Genomic DNA, 26,139 nt, shown 5'->3' on the forward strand with positions numbered 1-26,139 from the left:
GTCTGGCTCGGCTGCTGAAAGGAGCCCACCGATTATGGCCCCGACAAGAGAGGAAGCAGGAGAAAAGGGGAGATTAATGCTGTTACCCAGGAGACACTGGCTTCCATCTGCGGGGAACAATGCAGTTTTGTTTTCTCCGGGATCCTGCTCAGATCAACAGAATGGACTCACTCTGCTCAGCTCTGCTTGGCGACAATGCCCAATTCTTACTTACCGGGGCTCGGGCAAACCCCACCACCCCCTCCTCTCCTCTCCTCACCTACCCCTGCCCTCCGCCCCCACCGCCACCACAGCCGCTTTACCTTCTCTCCCTCCCCTCTGTCCCTCCTCTCAGTCATTCTCGCCACCTTCTCCTCCGTTCAGCGGGCCCTGACTAAAAAGCTTAGCGCCCTCAGTGAGCCGGCCAGCGGCAGTGACTGAGAGCTCTCACACACCCCCTGCATCAGATGAAAGCGGCGCGGTGCGTGGATAGAGTTCCCAGGTTGCGGGAGGTCGTGCCCTTGTCACACACGGAGCCGCGAGGTTTAACTCCCCAATCCCTGCCGAGCTCCAAAGCACTTAATGAAATAATATACTCTCTCGCTTTTGCTCTTTCTTCTTCCCCCTCATTCCGTCACTCATCGCACCAACCCTTCCCACCAACACCCCCTCTGCCGCCTCCCTCACCGGGCTGAGGCAGGCCCTCTTCACAGAGCTAGGGGCCCCGGGGCCCCTAGACACCTTCTTTGCAAGGAGAAGGAGGGAATACAATGAGAGAGGGAGCCTAGTTTGGTACAGTACAAACACACGGAGAGCAAGCAGGCTAGGAGAAATGAAAGGCCTTTGTCTGGCTTTGTCAGGGGGGGGGGAAAGGACACTGAGAAAGAGCGAGTGCTCAGGGACGGAGAGAGACAAGGAGATAGCGGGCTGGATCACATGACTCGGAGCATTGTGATCCTGAGTGAGAAAAGGTTTGGACCGGAGGATCTCTCCATCTGGTCGCAGCAGGAAAAAAAAGAACAGGGAGAGATGGAATTAAAAAAAAAGAAATGGAGATGGAGATGGAGAGAGCGAGGGAGCAAACACAGAGAGAGAATGAGAGAAAGTATTGAGTAAGTGCCAGCGACATCTGCTCCCGTGGGCACAACAATAAAACTCCCTCTAGATCAGCCTCACACCATATATGTGAGCACAATGCATCGCTCCCAATGGCACAAATAAATATGTGTGTGTGTGTGTGTGTGTGAATGAAGAAAGCTCTTATGTTCATAACGTCTGCCCACTGATCTGTTAAACTTTCACCTACACAATTAGCTCAGTGTGTAGAGACTCTTTCTTTTCATCACAAATAACTTTCTCAGCTCTTTTTTGGACATTTTCACCTTCTCTTCTTTGAGGGTTGGGGATCAAATGGAGCTTTTTATAACTTAACTTAAAACTAAGTTGTGGTGCCTCGTAGTTTCTCCATCTCATCTTTATTGTAACGCTACTTTGGATTCCAGGTGCTTGTTCAATACCATTTGCTCTCCTTTCATTAATGTTTGCTCTTATTATTCACATATTCTGTTTTCATGCAATCTGCACCGTTTTTAAAAAGTCCGAACAGAGGAAAGTGTTGCGTGGTGCTGTTAGAAACAGCCGACTTAAGCATCTTGTTGTGGAAGTAATTACTGCTGGAGTCCTCATGTTGATTTGACCCCTGTTAAATCCATACCATAATAGATAGTGATATTATTTTTAGTCAAGAATAAGAAACCATATGGCTCTGATATTGTGCCATAAAGAACCATATGAGGATGAATGGGGAATAAGTATAGGATCTGAACTTAGATCTACACAGCAGCCACACACCCTGTGATTATGAGCCAGAGAAACACCATTTGTACAATTAAACATTTTCCCTGTCAGATATTATACAGTGGAAGAATTCCATGTATAAATCTCAGCCATTTATTCTTTCAGATATCTTGCCTTTTGTATCCAACAACTGCTTTGTCTGCATCGTTTCTGTTAAGTGTTTTGGCCAAGGACCTGTTTTTGATTGGCTGCGAGACGATTGAAGAGAAAAAGGAGTCTCTCTTTTTTTTCCACTTGGGCTTTTGAAAAGTTGTAACTGAACAGTTGGAAAGTTATAGGCACCTGCATCTGAAAAAAAAAAAAGGCAACAGAACTTTAATCAAACATCTTGAAAATCCCTAACAGATTCTGAAAGCACGCAGACAAGGTAATCTGTGTTGTTTAGAGACCGCCATGCGTCCCCCGCACCATTTATCTTTGTGGGGAGACATTTCTCCCTGTTGCGTTTAATGTGTAGTCAAAGTGGAGAGGGCGGAAACGCTACTCTCTAATTTCGCATGTCATCTCCCTCCAAATCACTTCAAAGATGAGGCCTTTGCCAAAGATTTCCTCCTTTCTCTCTCCCCCTCTTTCTTTTCCGCCTTTTCTTGTTCCCAGAGTTGCCGTTGTCGCCGTCGCTCGGCGCCAGGAAATCGCAGGCATCTAAACAGCAGCACACAATGTCGTAGAAAAAAAAAAGGCTCTAGAGTTTTACTTTCAGATGTCACTCCAATAGCACACATCTGCTATGTGCCGTGCATCTGCTAGGCTCTCCCGTCTCAGAGAGCCGCGAGCACTGATTGAACTGAAGACAGAAAACATCCTCATTATCGCGGGCAATGAGCGAGCTGGGCTCCCCAGCAGCCCTTTTAATGCATTCACTCACTTCACTGCAGCCCGGTGCTGTGGATACACACATACATGCAGATACATGCATTTGCACACACATGTAGACATAAGCAAACAGCCGACACACAGGTTAAGGAACATGCACTCATGCTGCTTCAGTGCCAATCGTCCCTGTGTCACTGACAACAGCATTAAACAGCTATTGTGCTGGTGTTTACTGAGAGCATGTCTGTCTGTACTGGATATTCTAACAGCACTGTACGGGTTGGATTGGTTTCTAATCTGCAGAAAAAGTCAGGACCGAGTGAAATGTCAAGATACACATTTACAGCTTGTTAAAACTTTAAGGGCACAGACAATACAGTTTATCTAGTTTCTACATTATCTGTCGGGTTTATCCAGAAATTCAACTTTATGAAGCCAAGACCCATTCTGACTCAGTCTGTCACTTTCCATTACTCTCAGCCTGAACTTACTGGTTCCTAAACATGTAATATGAATATGAAAAGATTATATTGGAAAAGGCAACAAAGTTCAAATCAAAATCAAAATCTGGACTGATCACTTTCAACAGTGACACAACAATGTGGTGAAAGTTACAGAGGGAAGTTTCAATGTAAATACATTTAACTTTGGATATTTACCTGACACTCAACCGTTATTGACAACAATTTACTGACAGTAAAAATAGGATACATCAATACTCATTAATGATCACAGATTTGACTCATTGACAAGTCACATGACTACTGATGACCATGACATCTTAAGACCAGGGAAGTTACCAAAAAGCCGGCGATTGCCTCGGGCCTGCATGAGAACAATTTTGGTACCATAGGTTTTACCAGCTTTGACCTGAAACTTGATATTAATAAAAATCAAATTTTACAAACAAACTTAATTTGAAGGATGGGATCATTTTTAGTGCAGAAAGGTTCTAATGAACATTAAAAGCAATGTTCTTTCGTTTTTTTTTTTTTCTTACTTGGAGCCTAACTTCAGAATATCTGAGTCTGCTTTAATCTTAATTTCGACTCTTTCTTTGAGCCGATCTTAGCAAACGCGCATTGATTTACGAGGCCTCATTTGGTGGATAGATACTCTTCTCTGTTGCAGTTACACTTTATGATTAAAAGCCATACACCAAATACCTTTTTTCCGTAAGGATCTTGCTTGTTGCATATTTAAAAATTCAACTGCTTTGTGGATCAAGTTGCAACAGTTCAGGTGGTTCAGTGTTTGATTGTCTGACCTGGAAACAACCATAAGTGGCACTTTCTGTCATCCAGGGAACCAGGCAACATGAAACACACTTAGCCCTCTGAGGTGTTGTCAGCTTCTCGATACAAGCAATCGGAGACCATGTAAGAGATGTGGAGTGACACAGATCGGGGCCAATCAGACTTCAAGACATTACCTCCCAGTCATCCCCTTTGGCTCCGCCTCTGCGATTGTCATCACCCCCTATTGTCATGAATCAGTTTGTCTGCTCTCATCCTGCCACAGAGCAGCGCTCCACAGTTGACCGGAGCCTTGGCTTCTCACCTTCACCTATTGACGCCATGGTGATAAGTGGTAACTGTGGCAACCGTCGCCAGTATCAGCTTTTAATGGCCACATTTGCAGGCCTGTTGTCAGTGACAAACAAAGCCTTTCCATGTCCTCGGCTAACAGCCAGCCCCTTCTCTGACTCAAGCCGTTTTCACACCTGACCTGCGGGTAAAGTCCGGATGATTGGATACGGACTTTACCCGCAGTTTGCTTTTAACACATGCACAACACAGCGGGAGGTTTTCTGCACAGACAAGTTCACAACAGCAACAAATCCTCCGCATTATTCCGGCCAGAGGTGGAGCAGCTGAGGAGATCACGTGATTTTCTTTACAACACACAGACAACGGTGTGGGCTCTCATCACCTCAAACTCTCGACATTTCCGTCACTTCTACGTGTGTGTCACCGCATTTTCACCGGGAGATATTTGTTGCCTTTTTGTTATTTTCATTATTGCATCTGTTGCGTGTCCCCCGCTTTGTTCTCACATCAGGTTCTCCTGAATTTCTACGGACATTATACTAGGAGGCCTGAAGGAGAAAGTCAGCAGAAACTGCGGAGCCTCTCACTCAGACCTTTGCGTTCACACATGAACCTCCTCCAGAGAAAATACGGAGGATCTGCGGAGTTCAGTGCATGTCTGAAAGCAGCTTCAGTGACACCATTTTACCATCCTGTCAGTTGTTCCACGATCTGCTGATCCATATCCAGCATCTCTGTAGCAAGGACTACACTGTAGTTTGCTTCAAATCCAACGACTACAATCTTGATGCCAAACTGTTACCCCGACATTACAGTGTACTACCTCTTACCCACAATAGCATTGTTTTCTAAGGCCTCCACAGACATACGCTGATTAGGGAGGATTTGTAAAACGAGGTTGAGGGAAGGCAGAAGTGAATGTGGAGGTTGTATTAGCTGGCCGGGGGGCAGCAGGGGTGAGACTGTTCACCAGGTTAATGGCTACAGAATAAACTCAGGACAAGGAAAAAGACTGATAACAGGTCTGGGAATTCTGAGGGAGGAGGAGGTGGAGGATAAGAGTGCCAACTCAGAGAGAGACGTTAAAGCAACGTGAGGTTTGAGAGAGAAAAAGTTGTATGGAGGGTGGGATTACGGGACAGATGGAACAAAAGAGAAACAGAAGGAGAAGGCGAGGAGATGAGGGTAATGTGTACGTTTAAGGTTAAGTGAGGAGTGGGTATCTTGGGACACAGTGGATGGATGGGAATGAGAGGGAGTGGGGGGGGGATGAGAGGAAAGAAAAAAGTAGGTAAATCAATAGCTAGTAACAGGGGTGAGAACACAGATGGCTAATAGAGGTAAAGGATAAGAAAGAAATGATAAAGCAATGAAGGAGAGGAATAAGACAATGGAAGGATTTGTCGTCTGGACTGAGCAGTGACTTGAAACAATAGTTCATCCGTGGGTTTTAAAAATGTGGGCAGGGTCAACCAGTGAGGGTTCATGACTATAATTCATAGGAGGATCAGAAGTGCTGTGTCTAATGTTTATGGAGCTTAACATTTAGTGTTGAATTAAATTCAGTGTATCTCGTCCCATGTAGGATTGATGGGCAATATGTGCGTCCGTTCGTGTCTGCGATCATTTAATTTACGGTTCAGAACTCAAAAATCATTTCATACATACAAAACACGTCAGACATATATACACTATCTGACAGAAACCAAGAGAGACACAGGATTAGAAGTTAGAAAAACGATTTCCTTTCATCAGTGCGTCTTTAAAGAAAAGAGCCCATCCAGAAAGGCAGAAATCCCACACGTGATTTGATATATTATCAATACATTCCTCACCTGTGTCTGCTGATGTTGCATTGACATTGTTATCAAGCAACAACTGACAAAAGCACTTTGCTGTTGTTGGTCTGTAGCAGGGAACAGAGTCACATTGAGTTTCTATAAATTTGTACAGCCACATCAGATCACTCAGTGTTAATGTTACAGAGAGTTTGCAACAACAAAGGTTGAATTGTGATGCTGAATGCATCCTGTTTGTCCTCACTCTTTTTGAAAGTAGGTGCATTTGAATGTTTGGATGTTTCTCCCTCATTACAGTGTAAGAGTGACGGTGGAATAACTTATGCATACAAGACAAACAGTGCAACGAGCAAATTAGGCTTCACCTTATTGCCTTAAAGAGCAGACGGATGCATTCCACATCAACAAGAACCATTTTTAATGATAAATTCAAATGTTTTTATGTAAATATTGTTCTATTTACATCACAAGTGAGTGCAGCAAGTCCCCCGGTAGACGGTTCACAACGTAAGGTGAAGACAGATGAGAATCAGAACCTCTGGACGGGTTAAATGATTAGATTCTTACTCAAACACAACTGTGTGTGTGTGTGTGTGTCCGTGTCCGTGGTCTAATGACTGCGCTGTCTGCAGAGAGTGGAACACAGGAGGGAATTAGTCGTCATTGCATATCAAAGGCGTAGCCATTAGAGACACAGGGTAGGGTCTTCCTAATGAGAGGGGGTACCGGTGTTTGTGCTTGTGTGTGTGTCTGTGTGTGTGTGTGTGTGATGTTTAGATGGGTCACAGTATATGCATACCTAATCACACACACCTTCAAAAGCAGCCCCATTTATACACATTGTATTTTGTCCCATGCGTCTCGAGAAAAATGAACTCACAATGACACAATTCATAGAAACACACAACATTGATCTATATATGTGCATATACCTCAAAGACTTGCTCTCCGAGACGCACACACTGTGTTGCCAGGTCCCTCTGGCAGGCCTCGCCGTGCCTCTCAGTGTGGCAGGACGTGGGCAGAGGTGCCAGCGAGATGCCAGGGCTTTGTGTGCCACACTAGATCAACGCCAGGCATCGCACGTACACAGTGCACAACGCGCCTGAGAGCGCAGGACTCGCACACCCACCTACAACTTCCATCTATACACACTATACATACAGACATCTCATCAAAGATCATTCCCTCTTGCCCTTTGTAGATGTGTTTTATGTTTTTCTGCGTGTGTGTGTGTGTATGTGTGTATGTGTGTGTGTGTGTACGTGTACGTGTAGGCTGATTGGCGATGCCCTCTGTGCCATCTGCAGCCACCCCTCCCACCCACCTCCCACCCTTCCCACTCATCACAAGGGTGGGCTTAACCATCTGTGTGCCAGTGTGTTCCCATAGTGTTCCCATAGAGTGTGTGTGTGTGTGTGTGTGTGTGAGGGGGGGATTCACAGCGGTGGTTTTGGTAACAGGGGTTGCCACGAAAAGCACTCGCACACAAAGACAAGTTCACAACATAAGGTGCTCCTGTGTGCAGACTACTACGATGAAAGCACAAGTAATGTCACGTAATGTACGGCAGATGATTTCGCTGTACTCAAACAAATGTAGCAGCATATTGTGCACAACATATGCCACTGGAGTGTTTTTATGGCACCACGCAGGCCACAGCTGTGGCCGGAGGCATTATGTTTTTAGGTTGTCCGTCCATCCATACCGCTCTCGCGAACACGATATCGCAGGAATGCCGTGAGGGAAATTCTCCACATTCGGCACAAACGTTTACTTAGAGTCAAGGATGAAGGTTTCGGGCGAAGGTCAAGGTCACTGTGACCTCATATAACAGGTTTATAACTCAGAAATCGATGGCTAATTATGACAAAATACACACACACTCTCGAAGTCTCTACTGTATGAGTTGTTCATCCATCCTGTCCTTTTGATTGAGATATGCAAGGAACGCCAAGAGGGGATTTGATTACATTTGCCACAACTGTCCACTTGGACTTAAGCATGAACTGATTTATAATTTGTCAGTCAGAGGTCAAGGTCACTGTGCTAATTATGACAACACACACTTAATACCTTTTATTAAATTCCTGAAAAGGCTTGGCCATATATGAGTCTATATGAGACTGTTTGGCAGAGGCAAACAAACGTGACGGAGACTTTCTATGCTTGCAGCAGCACTAGAGGTGTCAGCGTCTCCAAATGCAGCAACGTCACAAGAAGACAATCGTAAGTGTCAAAGGTCAAAGCCACAGTGACCTGATAGGATCCCTATGGGCAAACATTGATCCTGGATGGCAGCTCAGAATCTAAGATACTGGGGCGGAGGAGCTTACTGCATGAACTAATTTATAGAATAAAAGTTCCAATAATCACATGTGTTGTCAATTTGTGTATTGACAACAAACACATATGACACAACTCTGGTTAGTTAGTTTTGGTTTAGGACTGAAGCATCTCCTGGAGCCTAAGTAACCACCTCAAGTCCATCCTAGTAGACATGATTTTATTGTATTTTATTGGTTGATGCATGATGATTTCACTAAAACTGTCCAATCTGTGACTTCATATGACTTCATGCTCACAATTCTCCATTTGTGAAAAGGTTTGAACACAGAATTCCAAAACTAAGTCAACAATCTGACTTTTGTCCAAGCCCTATAAATGTGAATGTGACTGAGTGAGTGATGAAGTAACACCATTGTTCGTGTTGGACTTTCCCCACTGGTCTTTCAAAATGATTTGTCCCAAACTGTTCATTCACGTCAGCTGACAGAGATGTTAATGAGCTGCTCACTTTCTCTATGCCGTTTTCAGACATGACCTCTGGAGGAACTCCGGGGAATTGGGCCCGGACTTTCTCCAGAGGTTTCTTTTCACATATGATCAACACAGCGGGAGATTCTCCGCTCAGACGCGTTCGCAACAGCAGAAAATGCTCCGTGGGATTCAGGCGAGGAATGGTGAAGAGGAGATCGCGTGTTTCTGTTTGCATAACGTCGACACCAGCGTCGACTCTATCGCCACAAACTATCATGATATCTTGATCATTGTCTTCTAAGTGTATGGCTCTGCTTTTTACTCCTGAGATGTTTCTTTTCAGTATTGCGTGTTAGAAGCGTCCCCCCCCCCACTCGATCGCAGTGAATCCTGCGAAGGATCTCCTGCTGTGTTCTCACATTAGCTGCACCGGAGAAAGTCTGCAGCAGCTCATTGCATGTCTGAAAGTATCATTTTACAAGTAAAAATAACTAGAGAACAATCCCTATTGACCTTTAACCTTGACAGTATTTTGGCAAAACAGAGCTGCAGCTTGGAAATGGCTTGGAGCTGACTGCTGGTTAACATGTAGAAAATACTGTACATGTGAGCACAGAGAGAAGGAAGATGGTAAAGGGCATCGACTTGCGACATTCAAACTACAAGTGTGAAAGTGGCTCTGGACACAAACCAATGTGTGACAAGCCTCCTCTGTTGTGCACGGGCTCAACGGAAACAAATGAAACGAATCAGACTAACTATGAAATCAATTTGCACAAAAAGAAAACTATGTCCATCAAATAACTTTTTCAAAAGCAGCTGTATACACATTGGATCAATATCGAAAATGGATGTTAAAGGGGCTCTATAAATAGGTGGCGAGTTGTGGTCTGGTAATGACTGTGTGTGTGTGAGTGTAGGCTGCATGCCGCTAAACGGAGGCTGCTGGGTTGTAGGATGTTTAGGAAGCTCGCCACAACTAGCATGGCCACAGGCCAGCTGGCAGGTCGCCTCAAACCTCAAGCAGCACTGTTATTCTTCCACTTTCTTCCTGTCTCTTCCCTCAACTCGCTTAATCTTTCCTTCTACTCTTCATTCACTGCCATTGTCTCACTTTGACATCTTGTTTGGCTTTTCTGTCTTATCTCACTTCACCCTCCTCCAAACTTCACACACACACACAAACACGCACGGTTGCACATGTATGACAGTACTGCAAATCAACAAAAACACATGCATATTCTCAAGACCTCCACATACATGTCCCCTTGCCCTGCATGGCCTTCTGCAAACAACACACACACACAGACACACACACACACTTCTGTCTCTATCAGTATTACACACAGCCTTGAAGATAAAAAAGAAAAAGGAATATAAAAGAAATAAAAACTCTTAAGCGACAAACCTCACACCCAGTTTGCCATTTGATAAGATTAGATTTATTTCTCCAGCTGTGACACAGAAAATGGAAGTGGATTATTTAGTTAAATAAAAAAAAAAGGCAGAATTAAATTAAAACTTGTAGGCGTTATTGTTAAGCAAGGAACAGTGGGGGCTTAAATATATAGGCTGAGCATAGCCTTCAGGCAGTGGATAGCACAATCTCCCCTCCTCTTATTCTCATCAATGGACTTAAACACACACACACACACACACACACACACACACACACACACACACACACACAGCTTTCCACGACCACAAAGCCTGTGTTGAAAATCAGAAATCATTTCCTCTTCACATATTTCCTCCTGCTCGCTTTCTCTTTTTCTCCAGCTCGCTCCGTCGTCCCCCCTTCTCCCTCAGAGCAAGTACACAGGGGGCTGCCAGGGCGCATCAATCCAGGGTTGAGCTTGTGCCTTGACGCGGTGAAACACAAAGTGCGGAGATTTGGTGCATAAACATGTGTGCTCTTAAACGGCAGCAGCGAGCGAGAGGGGGAGCGCTGCCAAATCCCCCCATTCAGCCTCAGACCGAAGGAGGCGACATCCTGACAGCTTTGAGGTGGAGGGGAGAAAAGAGGGGAGGGGGGAGTCAGTAGATGGTACAGAGGGGAGGTATGAAAAGGAGGGAGAGAGAGAGAGATAGCAACTTAAGGCAGAGATTGTGATGGAGGAGGAGGTTGAGAGAGAACATCAGCTCCTGGGGATAAAAACAAAAAGTGATAATCCGCTGTTTTTTCATACTTAAAACTGTTTTGCTCTTCCTTATCTCTGTGATATAATGAGACCAGGAATCAACTTTTAGTTTGTTCAGCTTCTGCCGTCTGAGATATATTTATTCACACGCCAAAATGATCTTTATTGCTATAGAGATAAATGTAAGTTCAATAAAGAAAACTGGAAAAAGGAACATATTTCATTCTTCTACCTTGGAAATCAAGATCAGGTAGTAGCCTTTCTGGACCTTTCAGTCTTTTCACATGATCCTCATCTGCAGATTTTGTCATTCATTTTTTATATTCTCTTAGTTTGAGTTGTAATTAAAGTTCATACTAACCCTAACCCAAAAACTAATGGATAGATCCTTTTATTTCAGGATTATTCAGGTTTATTAGAATTCACTTTCTTATTATTGTTGTTCGGGTAGACCTATGCTTTCTGTCTTTGTCATAACATTGTATGAATCAGCGTAATTGCTGTGCAGTAAAGAATTAGGAAAAGGTCAGTGGGGCCCCGGATGAAGCAGGAAACACAAGAGCTCACTATGGGTGTAAATAAACCAAGAGTTTAGCCAGATTATCTAAACCACTTCATGCTCAGCAGGAACCGTAAATGTCACACAAGTTCAACCAAAGTTGAACCAGAAAATTCATGGATGTTTAAATGGGACCGTTTGTGTTACGATTTTGCCTTTGGCCTTTAGAAATTTGTTTAAAACTTGTGCGATGGTTTAAAGGCTCATAACTCTTGTCCCATCAGACTTCTTTTTTGCGACACTGCCATGTTGCTGCCTCACACAAAAGACGACAGTGCTTTTATCTTCTAAATGAAGACACGAGTTGTAATAAATGAGGACTAACCTATTGTCTTATAGAACTTGCAGGAACCCTTAACAGAAATAGGTCCATTCTATTTTTTTCAATTTGTTTACGTTAATGCTCAAAATCTCAGGTATTATCAAGGTATATCAAATAATAATTAAAAAAACATGTGTTGTAGTCAGTGCTTTCAATCATCCAATATTCATCTGAGCTGAACCTGTTTTGTCACTTTAGTGTAATTGTAATTTGTAACCACCTCAGTTTGCCCTGGTGCTTCCTACTTCCTACTCTAGCATTTGTCTATATTTTGGCATTAAGAAGAGGACGACATTGTTTGATTTGCCAAATGGATGGAGAGACTTTGTTTTGTGGCCACCCTAGAAGGATGTGCGGTGATCCACAGTGCTCTCTCCTCTGGTGGGGCATGTGACATGCTGCCGAAGGTCTGACAGTGTTACACATTCATCACATTGACTGTGGCGGCCCGTGACGCTCTAATTTGTCCCACCATAGTTTTTATAGAGAACCCAGAATATGTTTTTACACTTCTCACAACATAATAGACCTCTGATCTACTTTATTATTTGCACTGTTGCACATTGTATAGCTCCATACAGTGCTCTTCCCTCTCTTATTGGTAGGCCACCAAAACATCCATAAAGATTTCACCATCCTCGGCAGCCAGACCCTGTCATTAATTCTAATCTGAAAATATTTCTGTGGGAAACATGCTTCCAGCCTCACCATCTTTAGACATGCACTGCAAAATGTATAACAAATGAACATGTGGTGGTCGTCCAGCAGTTGGAGTGTTGGTGAAGTGATTCCCGGCTTCTCCTGTCTGCTTGTGCTCTTAAGCAAGACCACTACATTGAATGGCTACCATGCACACACATGGTGTGTGAATCACTGATTGTGTCTGAAGTTCATGCCAGTGTCTTTTTGCCATTCATACGTGCACTCAAAGTCACAGTTTATGCTCAGTCACGATGAGATATTTCATTCATTCTCATTCTTCTCTGTGTGCAGGTTGACTTTAGTCAGTCACAAACTTTAGTTTGCTGCGAGAGGAAGAGTTCAAGGGAAAGTCTCCATTGTCTGTGGTGCAGTCAGGTAACAGGACAAATATAGCGTGTGAGTGTGAGTTTGTGCGCTCGTTACGTAGACACTTTTTTGTGTATTTGTCTGTGTTTGCATGTGTGTGTTTTCGAGATGTCTGGACTATCATTTTTTGTAAATCATTCACTTTTTATTTATCTTCCCAGGCTAGTGTTTCATTAACCCCCCTGTGACACAGACTCCCTTTCATTCACCTCTTGCATTGTCTGCTCCAGCCGCTCGCTCTGTCTCTCTCTCACAGCTCCAAAGACAACTAATAAATAACGGACACCAGAAACACTCTTATTTTCCCTCAGCCATAATTAACTGACTTTTTCAAGGAGAGGAGGGAAAAAAAATCTGGCTAATTAGGAATGAGTTAAGATTCGCACAAAGAGTACAAAACGTTAATTAAATTTCAATCCAGAGAAGAAAACAGCTTTGTTTACAGTGCGATGTTTGCAACAGCGGTTAGAGCAGTGCACTCACGTTGGAAGCACAGCGGGTGAAAGGTCTCCGACACACTCACACACACACTTCACACACAGTCCACATCCAGTAACATTGACCATAAGTCAAGAACCTTGACTTCTGCTACTGAGCCCGACAAATGAAGGAATGGACCTGGAGAAATGAAAAGACAAATAAAACCAACATCATTACTTCTCGGTTGCTTTGGGATGTCGAATTACAATTTGTCAATGTCACAATTCCTCAAAATAGGCTTTTCATACAAACTTAAGTTTGCCACATTCACGGGCGCTCTCAAACAGCCTTATTACGTAAGGTTTGCAATTCATCTTTTTGTAATTATAGGCTCAATTCGTCCAATTCACAAAAACACACCTTATCGGTTACTGTTAGTGATTTATAGCAATGAAAATGTGACGTTTCCAGGAGATTTCTGCCTCCAACCTAAAGCAGTGATTGCCAGTGGAATTTCATGTGCTGTTTCACAGTCTCCCTGAATATAATGACCTTTTACTCTTGATAGTCAACAGACCTTGGTTTTGACTGGAACTGCTTTCTTCTAAAGAAACTTGGAGTTGTTTTGAACACAGCAGTGTACAGCTCCAGTATTGTCAAAGGGGACAGATGTACATTTAAAGGACTAGTTCAACATTTTTATAAATACTTGGTTTACACTTTCTTTCTGACGGATACATGAGAGGAATTGGTACCACTTTCATATCTGTATGCTTCATTTGACAGAGTTGGACTACGGGAGCGATTAGCTTAGCTTAACACAAACACAGAGGGAAACAAGTTGCAGAGCTTTCTAAAAAGCTAAAAAAAAGAAACACTTAGCGCATACAGGGGCTTAAGTCCTCATGCAGCGGCAGGTTTGTAGATTCGGTTCTAACATTTACTCCGTGTCTGCTCCCATTCTCTGTTCACCAAGTTCACGCTAACTGTCAATAAATGCGAAATGCCTGAAAAAATATCTTAAAAACTAAAAAAATATACATCTACTTGCAACTCTGCTTACCAATTAGGTTGTTTTTTCACCCCAGACCGTTGCTTTGTTTGTTTGTTTGTTTGTCAGCGAGATTACGCAAAAACTACTGAACATATATTCATAAAACCTGGTGGAAGGATTGGCCAAGAAATAACCCCTTAAATATTGGGCGGATCCAGAAAAAGGATGCGGGATCGATATAATAATTTTCTTTAAAGTTAGGGTTGGTGATCCTGGAAAAGCTAACATCAGCCCTCTCGTTAAATCTACATCACCAAAACACATGATTGCATGCTGCCTGACAACTGCTAGAAGCAGACTTTTCCTTGATTAGCTTGCGAACTTCTGGCTATCGTCTGTGCTTCTGTGTGTCTCTCCGGCTGATTCATGCACAGTGAGACCACGGGCAGGGTGTGCACAGGCAGGCAGTTCGGTTAGTGGCAGACAGGTAAGCCAGCCAATCATTTCATTTTCTCCAAATTGTATGATTGGTTTGTCACAGTCCAGCGATGGCCACACATGCCCCCTTTTTCAGCTTTATTTATGTATGTATCAATGAAAAAATGGCAAATTAAGATTTTTCCTGGGAGCTCGGTGCTATAACTGCTGCTGCACCTACCAGGCTTTTGTGAAGGCTCCTTGCCGCTGACCTCGACCTTGCAGCTCGCCATCTGAAAGCCCCTTTATAGTCATACCTGCATATCCCAAAAGAGTTAATCTGATGTGCGCTTTTCACAACACTGACACCACTATACCTTGGTGGTGAAAGTGGCAGACAGAGCAATTTGTCTGTCCATCTTGTGGTACCTGCCTCTCTACCTGCCCATTTATCTGTTCCTTTTTTTTCTCCCTTACACAGGCAGGGATTGATGGGTTTGGAACACGGAAAAGACAGACACACGGAGACAGGGAGAGAGAGAGAGTTGCTTGTAAGTGTAAATGAACACGCACATGTCTACATCCATGTCACCGCATGTCAGTTCAAGTACCACTGGAGAGAAGGTGTGTGTGTGTGTTGAGTGTGTGTGTAGAAGAGAGCGGCCTGAGCTCCCGCCTGTATTAAGCGGGCCCTGGCAGCAAGAGATAGCGGCTCTATCTTAATGGCTTCTGCCGCCTGCCACTCAGCCTTCAGACGGGGTCCTCCGCCTGCACGTGTCTCCCCACGATAAAGCCACTTCACAGGGGCTTGTGCCTCTCCACACTGGCCTCTCCACTCCCAGGGAAGAGGAGAATAGACAGAGAGAGAGAGAGAGAGAGAGAGAGAGAGAGAGAGAGAGAGAGAGAGGGAAAGATGCCAAAGGTATTGATATATGAGCTCACCCTGAGACTATGACGAGATGCGAGGCACGGAGAGGGGGGGCATTCAAGCTACTGGCCTCCATTCAAAACATAGATTTGCAGAGTAATAGCTCAGACGTCACAATTGTTTCTGGAGCTTTTCTTCTCCGCTTGTTTTGAACGCATTTCGGTGTCGTGCATGCGACTTGTCGATATAAGTAAGGCATCTCTTCAGACACTAGTCAAGTTTTCCATCTGGCTTTTTTTCCATTGTTGTGTCTCTGTGTCATTAATGTATTAATGCTGGCTCACATAAGCTGCCACGGGTGCCAGAAGTCTAACTGTCGGGCGCATGATGTAAGCTTTACTCGGGCCACTGTTATTCCACTGGTAGCTCATCCTGAGGGAGCAGGGCACATTTTCAGAATAACAGCAGTAGCAGCAGTGGGACAAACTGAAGTATTTCTCCATGGAGCCATACTGAGCTGCTTGGTCCGACTTGATGCTACAGTAGCTTTCTTGTGAAATGGTGTATGAACAGCAGTAGCCTTTGCTATAGACCACAACTGGAAAGGCAAAAGCAGGAATTGCATGCCAGCTGAGACAGGCCACTTTTTTGCAATGGATCATTTGGGGAATTTGTTAAATTGACAGCTCACTCCATGTAAAGTACAATATAGACAACAATTTTGCTGCAGGCTGGTGGACAACTTTGCAAAACCCTTAATTAAATCGAAAAATGTATTGTATTACAGTATCATTACAGGAGACATATGATGCTTATTCAGTTTTTCTTTCCTCTAGTGGGATTTATAGGTTAATGGTGAATATAAAAGTTCTGCAAAAGTAAAAAGCGCAAAGTCTGCTTCGTCCCCGCAGAAAACACTGCTCCTGAAGATCCTAAACTTCTCATCAGTTGTCCAGCCGATACTTCTGGGGAGTCGTGACATTCCGTGACATCACGATTCCGAACATTTGCAAAATAGACGCCTCGCAGCTAGTCTGACACACCCCTTTGCAAAGCCAGGTAAAGCGAGAGTGAAAGCCGACATTTCCTACATGCACTGGAAGTGGGCATGCTGGCCAATCAGAGAAGACTTGGCTTTATCAGGAGGGGGGCTTTAAAGAAACAGGAGCTATAACCAAGCAGTTCAGACAGAGGCTGAAAAGAGGAGCTGCAGCAATGGATAGTGTGAGGAAAGTTATGTGTTTTCTGAACATTAGAGCATGTAAATAATTTCAAGTAATAACACATTAAAAAAATTATTAACATGAATATGATCAGAATACGTTTCCTTCAAAATCAAAAAGTTAATTCTTGACCTTGGAAACAACACCCTGGTTATTAAGAGCCAATGGACTTTTAGACTGAGATGAGGCTGCTTTGGCTACTGATGGATAAAGTGAACATGGGTCGGTCATACAAGTGCTCCGAATTATGAAAGAATTTGAACATCATTGAGTGTGTAATTATTGTGCATTTTCATCTTGTGCACAAAAAACCTTAATGGAGACATAAATATCAACAAAACAATCCCACTGAACTGACTAATCAATGCTCAGTTTCAATTACTCAGTCATTACTCAATGTATGAACATTTATGTCTGGCAGTGAATGCCTGCGATTCAAATTCAACCAAAAAAAAACATTGACAAATTTTGAGCTCCTCTGTCCGAACGGTAATATTCAACAAACCCTAGCACACTCATTTCTCTCCAATTTAAATGCAAACTGTCATTTTCTAGATGTGATCTTGCTCTTCCACAGAAAACCCTCTTAGGTCCATAACTACTGATTTGTCACATTGTGCCCAAAGTGTTTCTCCAAATTTGCATAATATGGTGCGGAATGTTTGTGAAAATGTGTGGGAGATGTGTGTGACTATGTGTGTGTGTGTGTGTGTGTCTGCAGGCTTTGGGATTGTTTACTACCGGTCTCTCCCTGCCCCTACTCATGATCGGCCCCTAATGCACTACAGCTGTTAGGGTCCTGACACAGGGGCCTCCCATCAACGGTTTCATTGTAATGGACTGTGTGTGTGTGTGTGTGTTGTGTGTACATACTTGCTTTTGTGCATGTTTTTTCCTGTGTTTGTGAATGAGTGTGTGTAGTTTTGTTTTTACATGAACATGTGTATGTGTAGGTGCTCCACTGTGGATATTTGTTGCTCCTTATGTGTATTTTTTCTGTCTCTCTGTGATGGCATGTTGATTCTGTGTGTGTGTGTGTGTGTGAGTGAGTGCGTGTGTGTGTGCGTGTGTGTGCGCGTGCTTACATGCATATCCTGTCCTCATACGAGTGGCCTCCTCTCCCTCCATCTAGCTTGTGTCTCCTCCCTCCTGCCTTTTCCAAAACCTAAAAAAACACAACTCTGATAATGAACCTATTAATCACTTAACAAGAGTCTTTTGTTTCAGCCCAGGTGAAACGCTCCCTTTTTATTTTCTCGTCACTATTCTCTCGCTGATCATAATACACCCTGGTGGCCTTGTTCGTTCATTTTCATTTTTAACTGTAGATGCTAGCGTACACCTGAGGTTGGTAAATTCTGTGCCAGGCTTTTTTATACTTCTCCCCTTCATCCAGTCTCTCACTCTTTCTTTGCAGCTAAAAAACCCTGAGCTCAGGTTTACTGATATAATCTCATAAAAAACATTTCTGTGCAGCGACATTCACATTCATTGTCATGCGTTTACGTCGTCCCCTGGATCGCCATGTTTCCACTTAAGAATCCATTGTGCAGACAGAATTAATCCTGGCTTCAGTTCAATAAATTGTGAAGGCCACTACTCACTACTCATACCCATTGTGCACATGGTAATGACGAACTGAAGTCTCATCCCCGCTCTTGCAACGCCCTGCTGCAGGGAAGGAGTGCAGGGCAAGGGGTGTGCCCAGGTCAGCGCTGCTCCGTTATGTTGACCGATCGCCGCCAACTCAGCCGCATAATGAAGAAATTAAGTTTCTGTAATGCACAAATGAGGTTATCATTGGTTTTGCAGCTGTTTACGGGGTCAAGGAGAGATGGCGTTTCCAATCGGGGCTCAATTTAGTCGAGGAATGTGATTAGATTTAGCCGTCTCAGTGTATTCTCTCTATTTGACCATGAATTAGATTAGGTAAATAGAAATCTAATGCCACTGATTGTTGGTGACATTGACATGTTCATATCGCTGTCTTATAGAGAGCGAGAGACGGGGGGGAATCGGCATGGATGTCGGCTCAGTCTGTGCATGTGTGTGTACATACAAGGCAAACAAACGCAATGTAAAAATGGGAACTACTGTTGTTGTTAGGAACCGTCCTGTGAAATCAAGATCACAGTTCATCTCTGCCAGCAGCTTATTACTGCGTAGGTACATTTTAGCCTTAGACGACCTCTAGTGGCTGGAGTGATTATGACAGGTGCAAAGGAGGAAGTCAGGTAATGTAGTGTAATGAGCGACATAGGCTACAATCTTTGGGGGAGTTGTGTACAGTTGTTTCCGTGCATCAGTGCAAGAAGTTTTCTCATGATATTTCAGTACCTGTTGCTTCTGAAAAGACGTTGACTATTTAAATATTAAAATCACATCTTACACCCTGTCGTCACCAATGCTTACATTTTGCAAAACAAACCTTTACCTCTGCGTTTGGGCTTCTCGTCCACATGCAAACAGCATTTTATGTCACTAAAACTGAGATTTTTACAAATGCAAATGCAATAGTGGCTATATACCGGTTTATCTACATTTGCTAGGTCTAATTACAAGTTAGCAGCTAAATTTAGTTAGACCACAACGTTCTTCTCTGGTATTTGATGGATTGTTGATGTAGACATTATTGCCATCTACTGGCCCGGCATGCTTGTTTGTAATGGTTCTTGTGTCCTCGTCTGGGCAGAGATATTTTCTAAAATGCAGGGGAAAATATCTGTTAAAAAATATAAATGCAGTAGTATAGACAAGGCCTATAAGTTAACAAGAAGTGTATATCTACCACTAATTTCAAACCGGATCAATCTCAAACTTTTTAACATAACTATCACCAGACAACAACCAACATTTTACAAAGATTGATTGAGAGTATGTGAGCATATGGGAAGTGTGCTGGGCTGAGATGACCTTCCACCTTTTATCCCTTATAGACCTAGCATTAGGTCCATGCATTATTCTTTCTAGTCAAAACCCGGTGCCAGCATTACCCACAATACAGCTCTACAGTTCCATTTGGACATTTGGCTGTATTCTGTCAGCAGCGGCTAATGTAGCCTCAAACCTCCAGGCTCGAGCAGAAATGAGCAGCAGGCTACCGAGGTCTGATAAGCTCACTTCTTCCTAACTCATTTTCAAAATCGTAGTCTTCAGACAAAAACCAACACTGATTCAAGTGACATCGCTTGAGGCAGTTTATCAGACCGCACACAGCTCCCTCTGCAGCCACAAAAGACTTTATCACAACCAAAAGGCCGTGGTGCTCCCCAAGACCTGCAAACAGCCTTTTGATGAGTCAAATCGGCAGAGATTCCTTTTAACTGCCCTTCATGTTGCTTTACGCTGGGAAAAAAGAACTTGCTGCCCATTGTGTAACACTATCACACATATCAGCTTCTTTTTATTCTTTGTGGAAACTATATAATGTTTACAATAGGGTGAAATATTTCAATCAAACCCTCACATTTAGTTGTCACCTGACTTATTTGGGGTCTTGTAGCCACTGGTAGTTTGTCCAAATCTTTCAATGTCCGGTTCTAATAAGTAATCATTGATCTGGACACAATGCCTCTGCACAGGGTGGCAACATATGAGAATTGATGAAACGTTGGTTGAACATGTTCAAATGTCCACTTTTGAGCACTAGGAGTAGGGCTTGTCCATTTTTGGAAAGATTAAATGGATTAATTGGTCCTCTGTGTTGAGGCTGTTTTGAAAAATACTGTTTCCAACTTAAAGACTAAACTTTCAATCAACTTTTAAGCACCAGCTAGACAAAAGAAGACTTTAATATGGTTGAGATTTCCGTAACAGTTCTATGTGATAAGATAATTTTTGTCCATATTTGACAAAAGTCCAAAAGAAGTGTGTGTGTGTATGTGTGTGTGTGAGAGAGCGAGTGTGTGAGAGACTGTACAGAAGGGGTCTGTTTGACTACAGTAGGTAGAGTGACAAGACTCGCTTTCTCTCCTTCCTCTGTGTGTGTGTGTGTGTGTGTGTGTGTGTGTGTGTGTGTGTGTGTGTGTGTGTGTTTAAGTATCACAGAAGTGGCAGTCTGTCAACTCTGCTTTTCTCTGTGCTCACCAGAACAATAGCTGGATTGGCCGTATGTGTGACATGTAGACCACACACCCTTAATAGTGACTGACAGCACTAAGGGCTGAAAGCAGCATGCACTACTGACACACACGCACACACACATATACAGTACGTCTACCTGAGGACACAATGGGTGTGGGTGATCTGTGAAGGTTTTAGCCAGTTTGTATATGTGTATTTTGTGTGCGTGCGTTTATTCATGCGTGTGAGCTTCAGCATATGTTCTGTTGAAAGCGTTCAGCTGTCTTCTCGTAACAAAACTGCTCCATGTAGCAGAATCAAACGTCTCCTTTGCACCGCATCAAAACAAAGGGGGGAAAGAAAGAAGGGAAATTAAAGTCTGTTAAAGCTTTTATTCTGTCTCATTTGTTATAATATGGCCCTGGAGAAGAACTAGCTCGGATTGGCTGGAGCGTTGCATTATTTTCAGATTCCTGCCTCACTTGTCCTTGCAATTGTTCTGCATTAGTAAAAGCCATAGAAAAGTAAGATTAACACCCATTTAGTATAAACTAATGGCTCCAAATCTTAGAAAAAAAACATATTCAGCGTAATAATGGGAAAAGTGAAAGAAAAGGTTATGATGGTACAAATTAATCGAAATGGATGAATAAAGAATGTCGACATTCTGACTTATCATTGTACCTCAAGATTGACAAAGATACGTTTTTTTTCTCTAAAACATGAATTTGTTTGATTTGACATCATCAGTTAATCATTATTGGTACTGTTTGAATGCAGGAGAATAGTGATTTAACCATCTGAACTGTTTTCTGTAGCATTCAGCTACACCTGAAAGCATTTTTACTCCTTATTGATCTCGATTCAGGGTTTGTTCTACAGTACATCCACTGTTTTTGTGTGTGTGTGTGTGAGGCTGCAACAACACCAAGGAACTAACTCAGCATGAATGAGTCCAACGCAAAATGTACTAAAATTAATTTATTTTGAACCTCTCCTGTCTTTGTTCTGCCCACGTTAGTTTAACACTTAAGTTTCTAGGCTGCAGCATAATTGCAAATATTTGCAAGCATCTGAAAGTAGATAATCTCCGGCTTTTGTTGTTGTAATTTTTGTGTCTAATTTGTATTTGGTTTTGAACAGATGTTCTGACAAACAGTTTCACCTCTGTTTCACCTTCAGTCCTGAGTGCTAAATTACCACCAAATGCCAATGTGTTTTAATACTTGAGGTCACAGAACTCTCGGGGGAGCAAAACAAACTATTGTCGTTTTACTACAGAAGACAAGCAGTTATTGTTAGTTTCCCATCATTCTGTGAGTTTGTGGAAAAGTTAGAGCCTGGTGCCTGCAGCTCTTTATTTAAGAGCTCACTGTGGCTCATCCTGGCTGTTGCATTACTCACTGTGATATTTCAGATTGATCCACTGAAAAAGTATTTATAAATATCTCTTATTTATAAATGCATGGTTGAGAAACAGTAGCGGTAAGTTCGAGGCTGACTGACAAAAGTACAAGTTGCATTTCCTCTACTTTTATAATACAAGTCAAACCAGTGTCTAATCGGTTAAAAAAGTTTATTGTGAAGCTGCAGCGGAAGGAAATGTTTAATTCCCACTCACATCAACTGAATTGAGAATTATTTCTGGGAGCGTCGCCATAGAAACCCAGTCTTAATACTCCAAATATCACATTTGTGTTACCCACCATCGATAGGAAGTGACTCAACTCAACTGACATCGTATTGTGTAAAAGTTTGAAATATATAACAAACTTTTGAAAATATTTGTGCATGTGTACACGAATAAATAGATAGATAGATAGATTTATTGATCCCAATACAGATTTATATTTGTAGAAGTATGTTTTATATAGTTCAGGGTAGTTTACTCCATATTGATCAATTCTGCTCATGTTGCATAATAAAGTGCACGTGGGCTTGCAGTGGTGTTGTCGCTCTGAAGTGTGTCTACGCCATGTGTGACTGTTGTCTGAGTGTGTGAAAACTGTGTGTGTGTGAGAGAGAGAGAGAGAGAGAGAGAGAGAGAGAGAGAGAGAGAGAGAGAGAGAGAGACTTGAGGAAGGGGGCAGCATTTACACTCTGGGAGTGATGAGCCCTCTGGTCAAATGGCCCCTCCTCTCTGCTCCCTCTCTCTTTTTCTCTCCCTCTCCCTCTCTCTCTCTCTCTCACACACACACACACACACACACACACTGAGCGACAGAGGCTCTGCTGCTGGCCCTTTAAGAGCGGAGCCTCGATCTCCCAGCTTACAGCCAGGGAGGGAGAAGAGGAGGGACAGAGGCAGAGAGAGAGAAAGAGAGAGAGGGTGTGAGGCTGGAAGTGTGTGAGTAAAGAGAGAGAGGGAGAGAGAGAGAGAGAGAGCGAGAGAGAGAGAGAGAGAGAAGCAGCAGTGCGTTGGAGAGGTTGAAGGATCACTTCTATCCCGTCTTGTCTTTGGGAGACTAACCTTGTTCATCTGAGCGCTGTGGGACTGTTTTATGTTGTTGTTGTCGAGAGAGACGGACCCTTACTCCAGCATGCTCACTGAGCCTGAGCTACCTCAGGAGTGTAACAGGTACGTGACGCTTTCGCTCACACACACACACACACACACTCACACTCACACACACACACACACACACTCACATGCACGCAGAGATGACAGAGATAGAGGACAGGACAGATGTAGGAGAAAGATATGTGTGTTTAAGAGGAGTCTGTAAATGTGTGTGTGTGTGTTGAGCATGTGAATTGTCTCACTGAGTTGGCTGAGTTTGGAGTGTGTGTGTGTGTGTGTTGTTAAGAGTTGATGATTGACTCTATGCTTTGGGAGAGATACCATATGCAAAGCAGGAATTATGTGTATGTTAGTGTGTGCGTGTTGGAGTGTGAGTTCATACATGTGTTTGTCCCAGCAGTGACATTAATCACTCCCTTTATCCCCCTCCGTCCCTCCTGACTTCAACTTGTTCATTCAACTCAAAACCTCCATAGACAAAACTGTGTTGAAAAGAAAAAAGAGACACACACTCTCTCTCACACACACACACACACACACACAGAAAGAGAGGTGTGTTTGTGAGTGTGTTTGTGTGCGATCCTCATCATCTCATCTCCACTGCTCACCACAACTTTCTTTACTTCTGCTTTACCCCGTCAAGCTATTTTTAAAGCCTCTCTCTGTATCAGCTTAACATTTCAACGAGCTGTCAAGTCAAAAATACGCAGGGAATTTTATTTTCATTTTTAAACACTGAAAAAAACAGAAAAAAAATTATGAAATTAAAATGTTTACACCTTCCCCTCCTGCTCAGCCTCTTCTTTTAAAATTGATTTATTTGCGTTTTCTTTAATCCAAAGTAAACACATGCAAACCCTCATTAATCCTATTGTGCATTATCTGCATGTTGTTGTTTTTTTTTTATTATTCTTGCCTTATGCTAATAGTAATCTCACTGTTGCTCTGATGTTTGTGCGTCATTTATAGGTGTGAACCCTCTAACCTTGTCCCTTTTCCGACACTGTCAACACAAGGGGTTTTGCCTTTGGAATAATGGTTGTTTGATGCTAATGCTGCGAAAGACAGATTATGTTATAATACCCATGGTTTTAATACTAACACACACACTCACATGTATGTAAGCGCTGACACATACACACTCACCTCTTCTCCATCGCCTGCTTGACTTTTATTGTATTAAAGTAGCGCTCTGTTTTGCCCCACGATGAAACTAATCTTTTTCTTTTCCCCGAGATAAACTGGGGTCGGTGGGGTGGGATTGGGAGGATTTCAGGGGCCCCCGTTGAATTAAGAACACATTTAGATGTGGCAAAAATGTGTTTTTAATAAAGCGTTCAATCTGGCAAAGTGGTTGAAGAGAGGGGGAGAGGAAAAAAAAAAAAGATAACAACAGCTAGGAGGAATTAAAAATTTAAAGGATTACACAGAAAAGCAGAATGTATGGAGATAAATGCAGGGATTACAATGACTTAGGAGGAGAGCGCTTAAAACTCTTGCTTTCCAGTAATGCACTCCATCACTGTGGCTCTGGCCGTGTGTGTGGGTGTGTGTGTGTGTGTGTGTGTGTGTGTATATGTGTGTGTGTGTGTGTGTATGTGTATGTGTATGTGTGTGTGTGTGTGTGTGTGTGAGAGAGAGAGAGAGAGAGTGTGTTCATATGTGGATGGATGTATGTGTGCGAGTGAGCGAGCAAGAGGAGGGTATCTTCCAATGCGTGCATCGCCAGTGTGTGTATGCTCCAGCCTCAGTGGTCGCGATGCTCTCCGTTCCTGCGTATCTGTAAGTGCCCGCTCGCTTCCTTCACCCGTGCTTCTTCTTCTCATCATACTTCCTCTTCTTTTACTTTTCTACACTTCTTCTTCTTCTTCTTCTTCTTCTTCTTCTTCTTCTTCTTGTCTTTTTCCTGAATCATCCAATTGTTAAAATTCACTTGGACCCATGCAGGCTTGATGGAAAATAGCAGATGAAGAAAAGTTTGTTAGAGTTTTAGGTGAGGGGTTGTATTTTATTTCTTTCAGATTTGTTTTCGTAGAAGCGAGAAGTCATCATTGGCATTTTAAATTTGTTTGTGGCATATGAGTGATCTGCTCGGAAGCTTAAAACATGCATTTTTAATCTCCATTTATTTATGGCAGCAAAAGTCATGCGATTAACATTTTTGTGTCAACTTGTTAAGCTGTTAAAAAGACGTTATTCTTCAGTTCTCTATTATTAATCTTATTTTGTCTTGTATCATTTTTATACTAATTATTAATTTGATAATAAGTGCTTTTTTTATTTAGTTTTCTTGGCGCTCGGCTTTGTATACAAATTTCCAGCTGACGCTGAAAATAGTGGAAAGCAGGCTGCCTTCGCTAAACACGGCCTCATCTGTTCACGCAAACAGAACAGAAATGTGCCCATGGAGAGAAACGGAGGGATCCAAAAGCAACCAGGACGCAGATGAAAAAGACAGGGAGAGAAAAAGAGACATTTGGAGGAGGCTGCTGTGGCAGGGGAAGGGGGGTGAAGAGATGAAGGGGAAAAGAAATGATGTGGTCAAACTGACACATTCCTTGCCGATGGAGAGGAAGAAGAAGGGGTGGAAGGAGGATCAGCGGAGTTTTTACAGAAAAGTGAGAGTGGTGGAGGTGAAGAAAGGGGGGGTGAGGAAGAGGTCTGTGTCGAAGTGGTGTTAAGGCGGTGGTGGATTTTCACACCCCTCCATTTGTCTTCTCCGTTTATTAGTGTGTGTGTGAGTAAGTTTTGGGGGGGGGGGGTGATGGTGGTGGTGGTGGCGGCAG

At 43.0% G+C, this 26,139-nt stretch overlaps 1 protein-coding gene and 1 long non-coding RNA gene across 13 annotated transcripts in view; one reads left to right on the forward strand and one right to left on the reverse strand.

Annotated features, from left to right (window-relative positions):
* The window catches only part of sox5 (SRY-box transcription factor 5), a 229,353-nt gene that overhangs the window by 117,746 nt on the left and 85,468 nt on the right, over nucleotides 1–26,139 (forward strand). For 7 of the 12 annotated variants that reach the window (XM_034578923.1, XM_034578924.1, XM_034578930.1 and 4 more), the window contains exon 1: nucleotides 24,988–25,135. In XM_034578923.1, coding sequence (XP_034434814.1) covers nucleotides 25,014–25,135 — 122 coding nt within the window. In that variant the 5' untranslated portion in view covers nucleotides 24,988–25,013. Of the gene's footprint in view, nucleotides 1–12,773; nucleotides 12,858–15,160; nucleotides 15,231–23,132; nucleotides 23,411–24,987; nucleotides 25,136–26,139 lie in introns of those variants that run through there. The other 5 variants (XM_034578927.1, XM_034578928.1, XM_034578934.1 and 2 more) reach the window with 3 other exon arrangements.
* On the reverse strand, nucleotides 10,227–24,921 carry LOC117757636. The gene is made up of 4 exons (XR_004613169.1): nucleotides 24,500–24,921; nucleotides 18,384–18,545; nucleotides 17,856–17,935; nucleotides 10,227–10,758 (listed from the first exon to the last, which is right to left on the reverse strand). It is a non-coding gene; the product is annotated as an uncharacterized LOC117757636 (long non-coding RNA).

Source organism: Hippoglossus hippoglossus, chromosome 23 (genome assembly GCF_009819705.1).
Source record: "Hippoglossus hippoglossus isolate fHipHip1 chromosome 23, fHipHip1.pri, whole genome shotgun sequence".
Classification (NCBI taxonomy): Eukaryota; Metazoa; Chordata; class Actinopteri; order Pleuronectiformes; family Pleuronectidae; genus Hippoglossus; species Hippoglossus hippoglossus.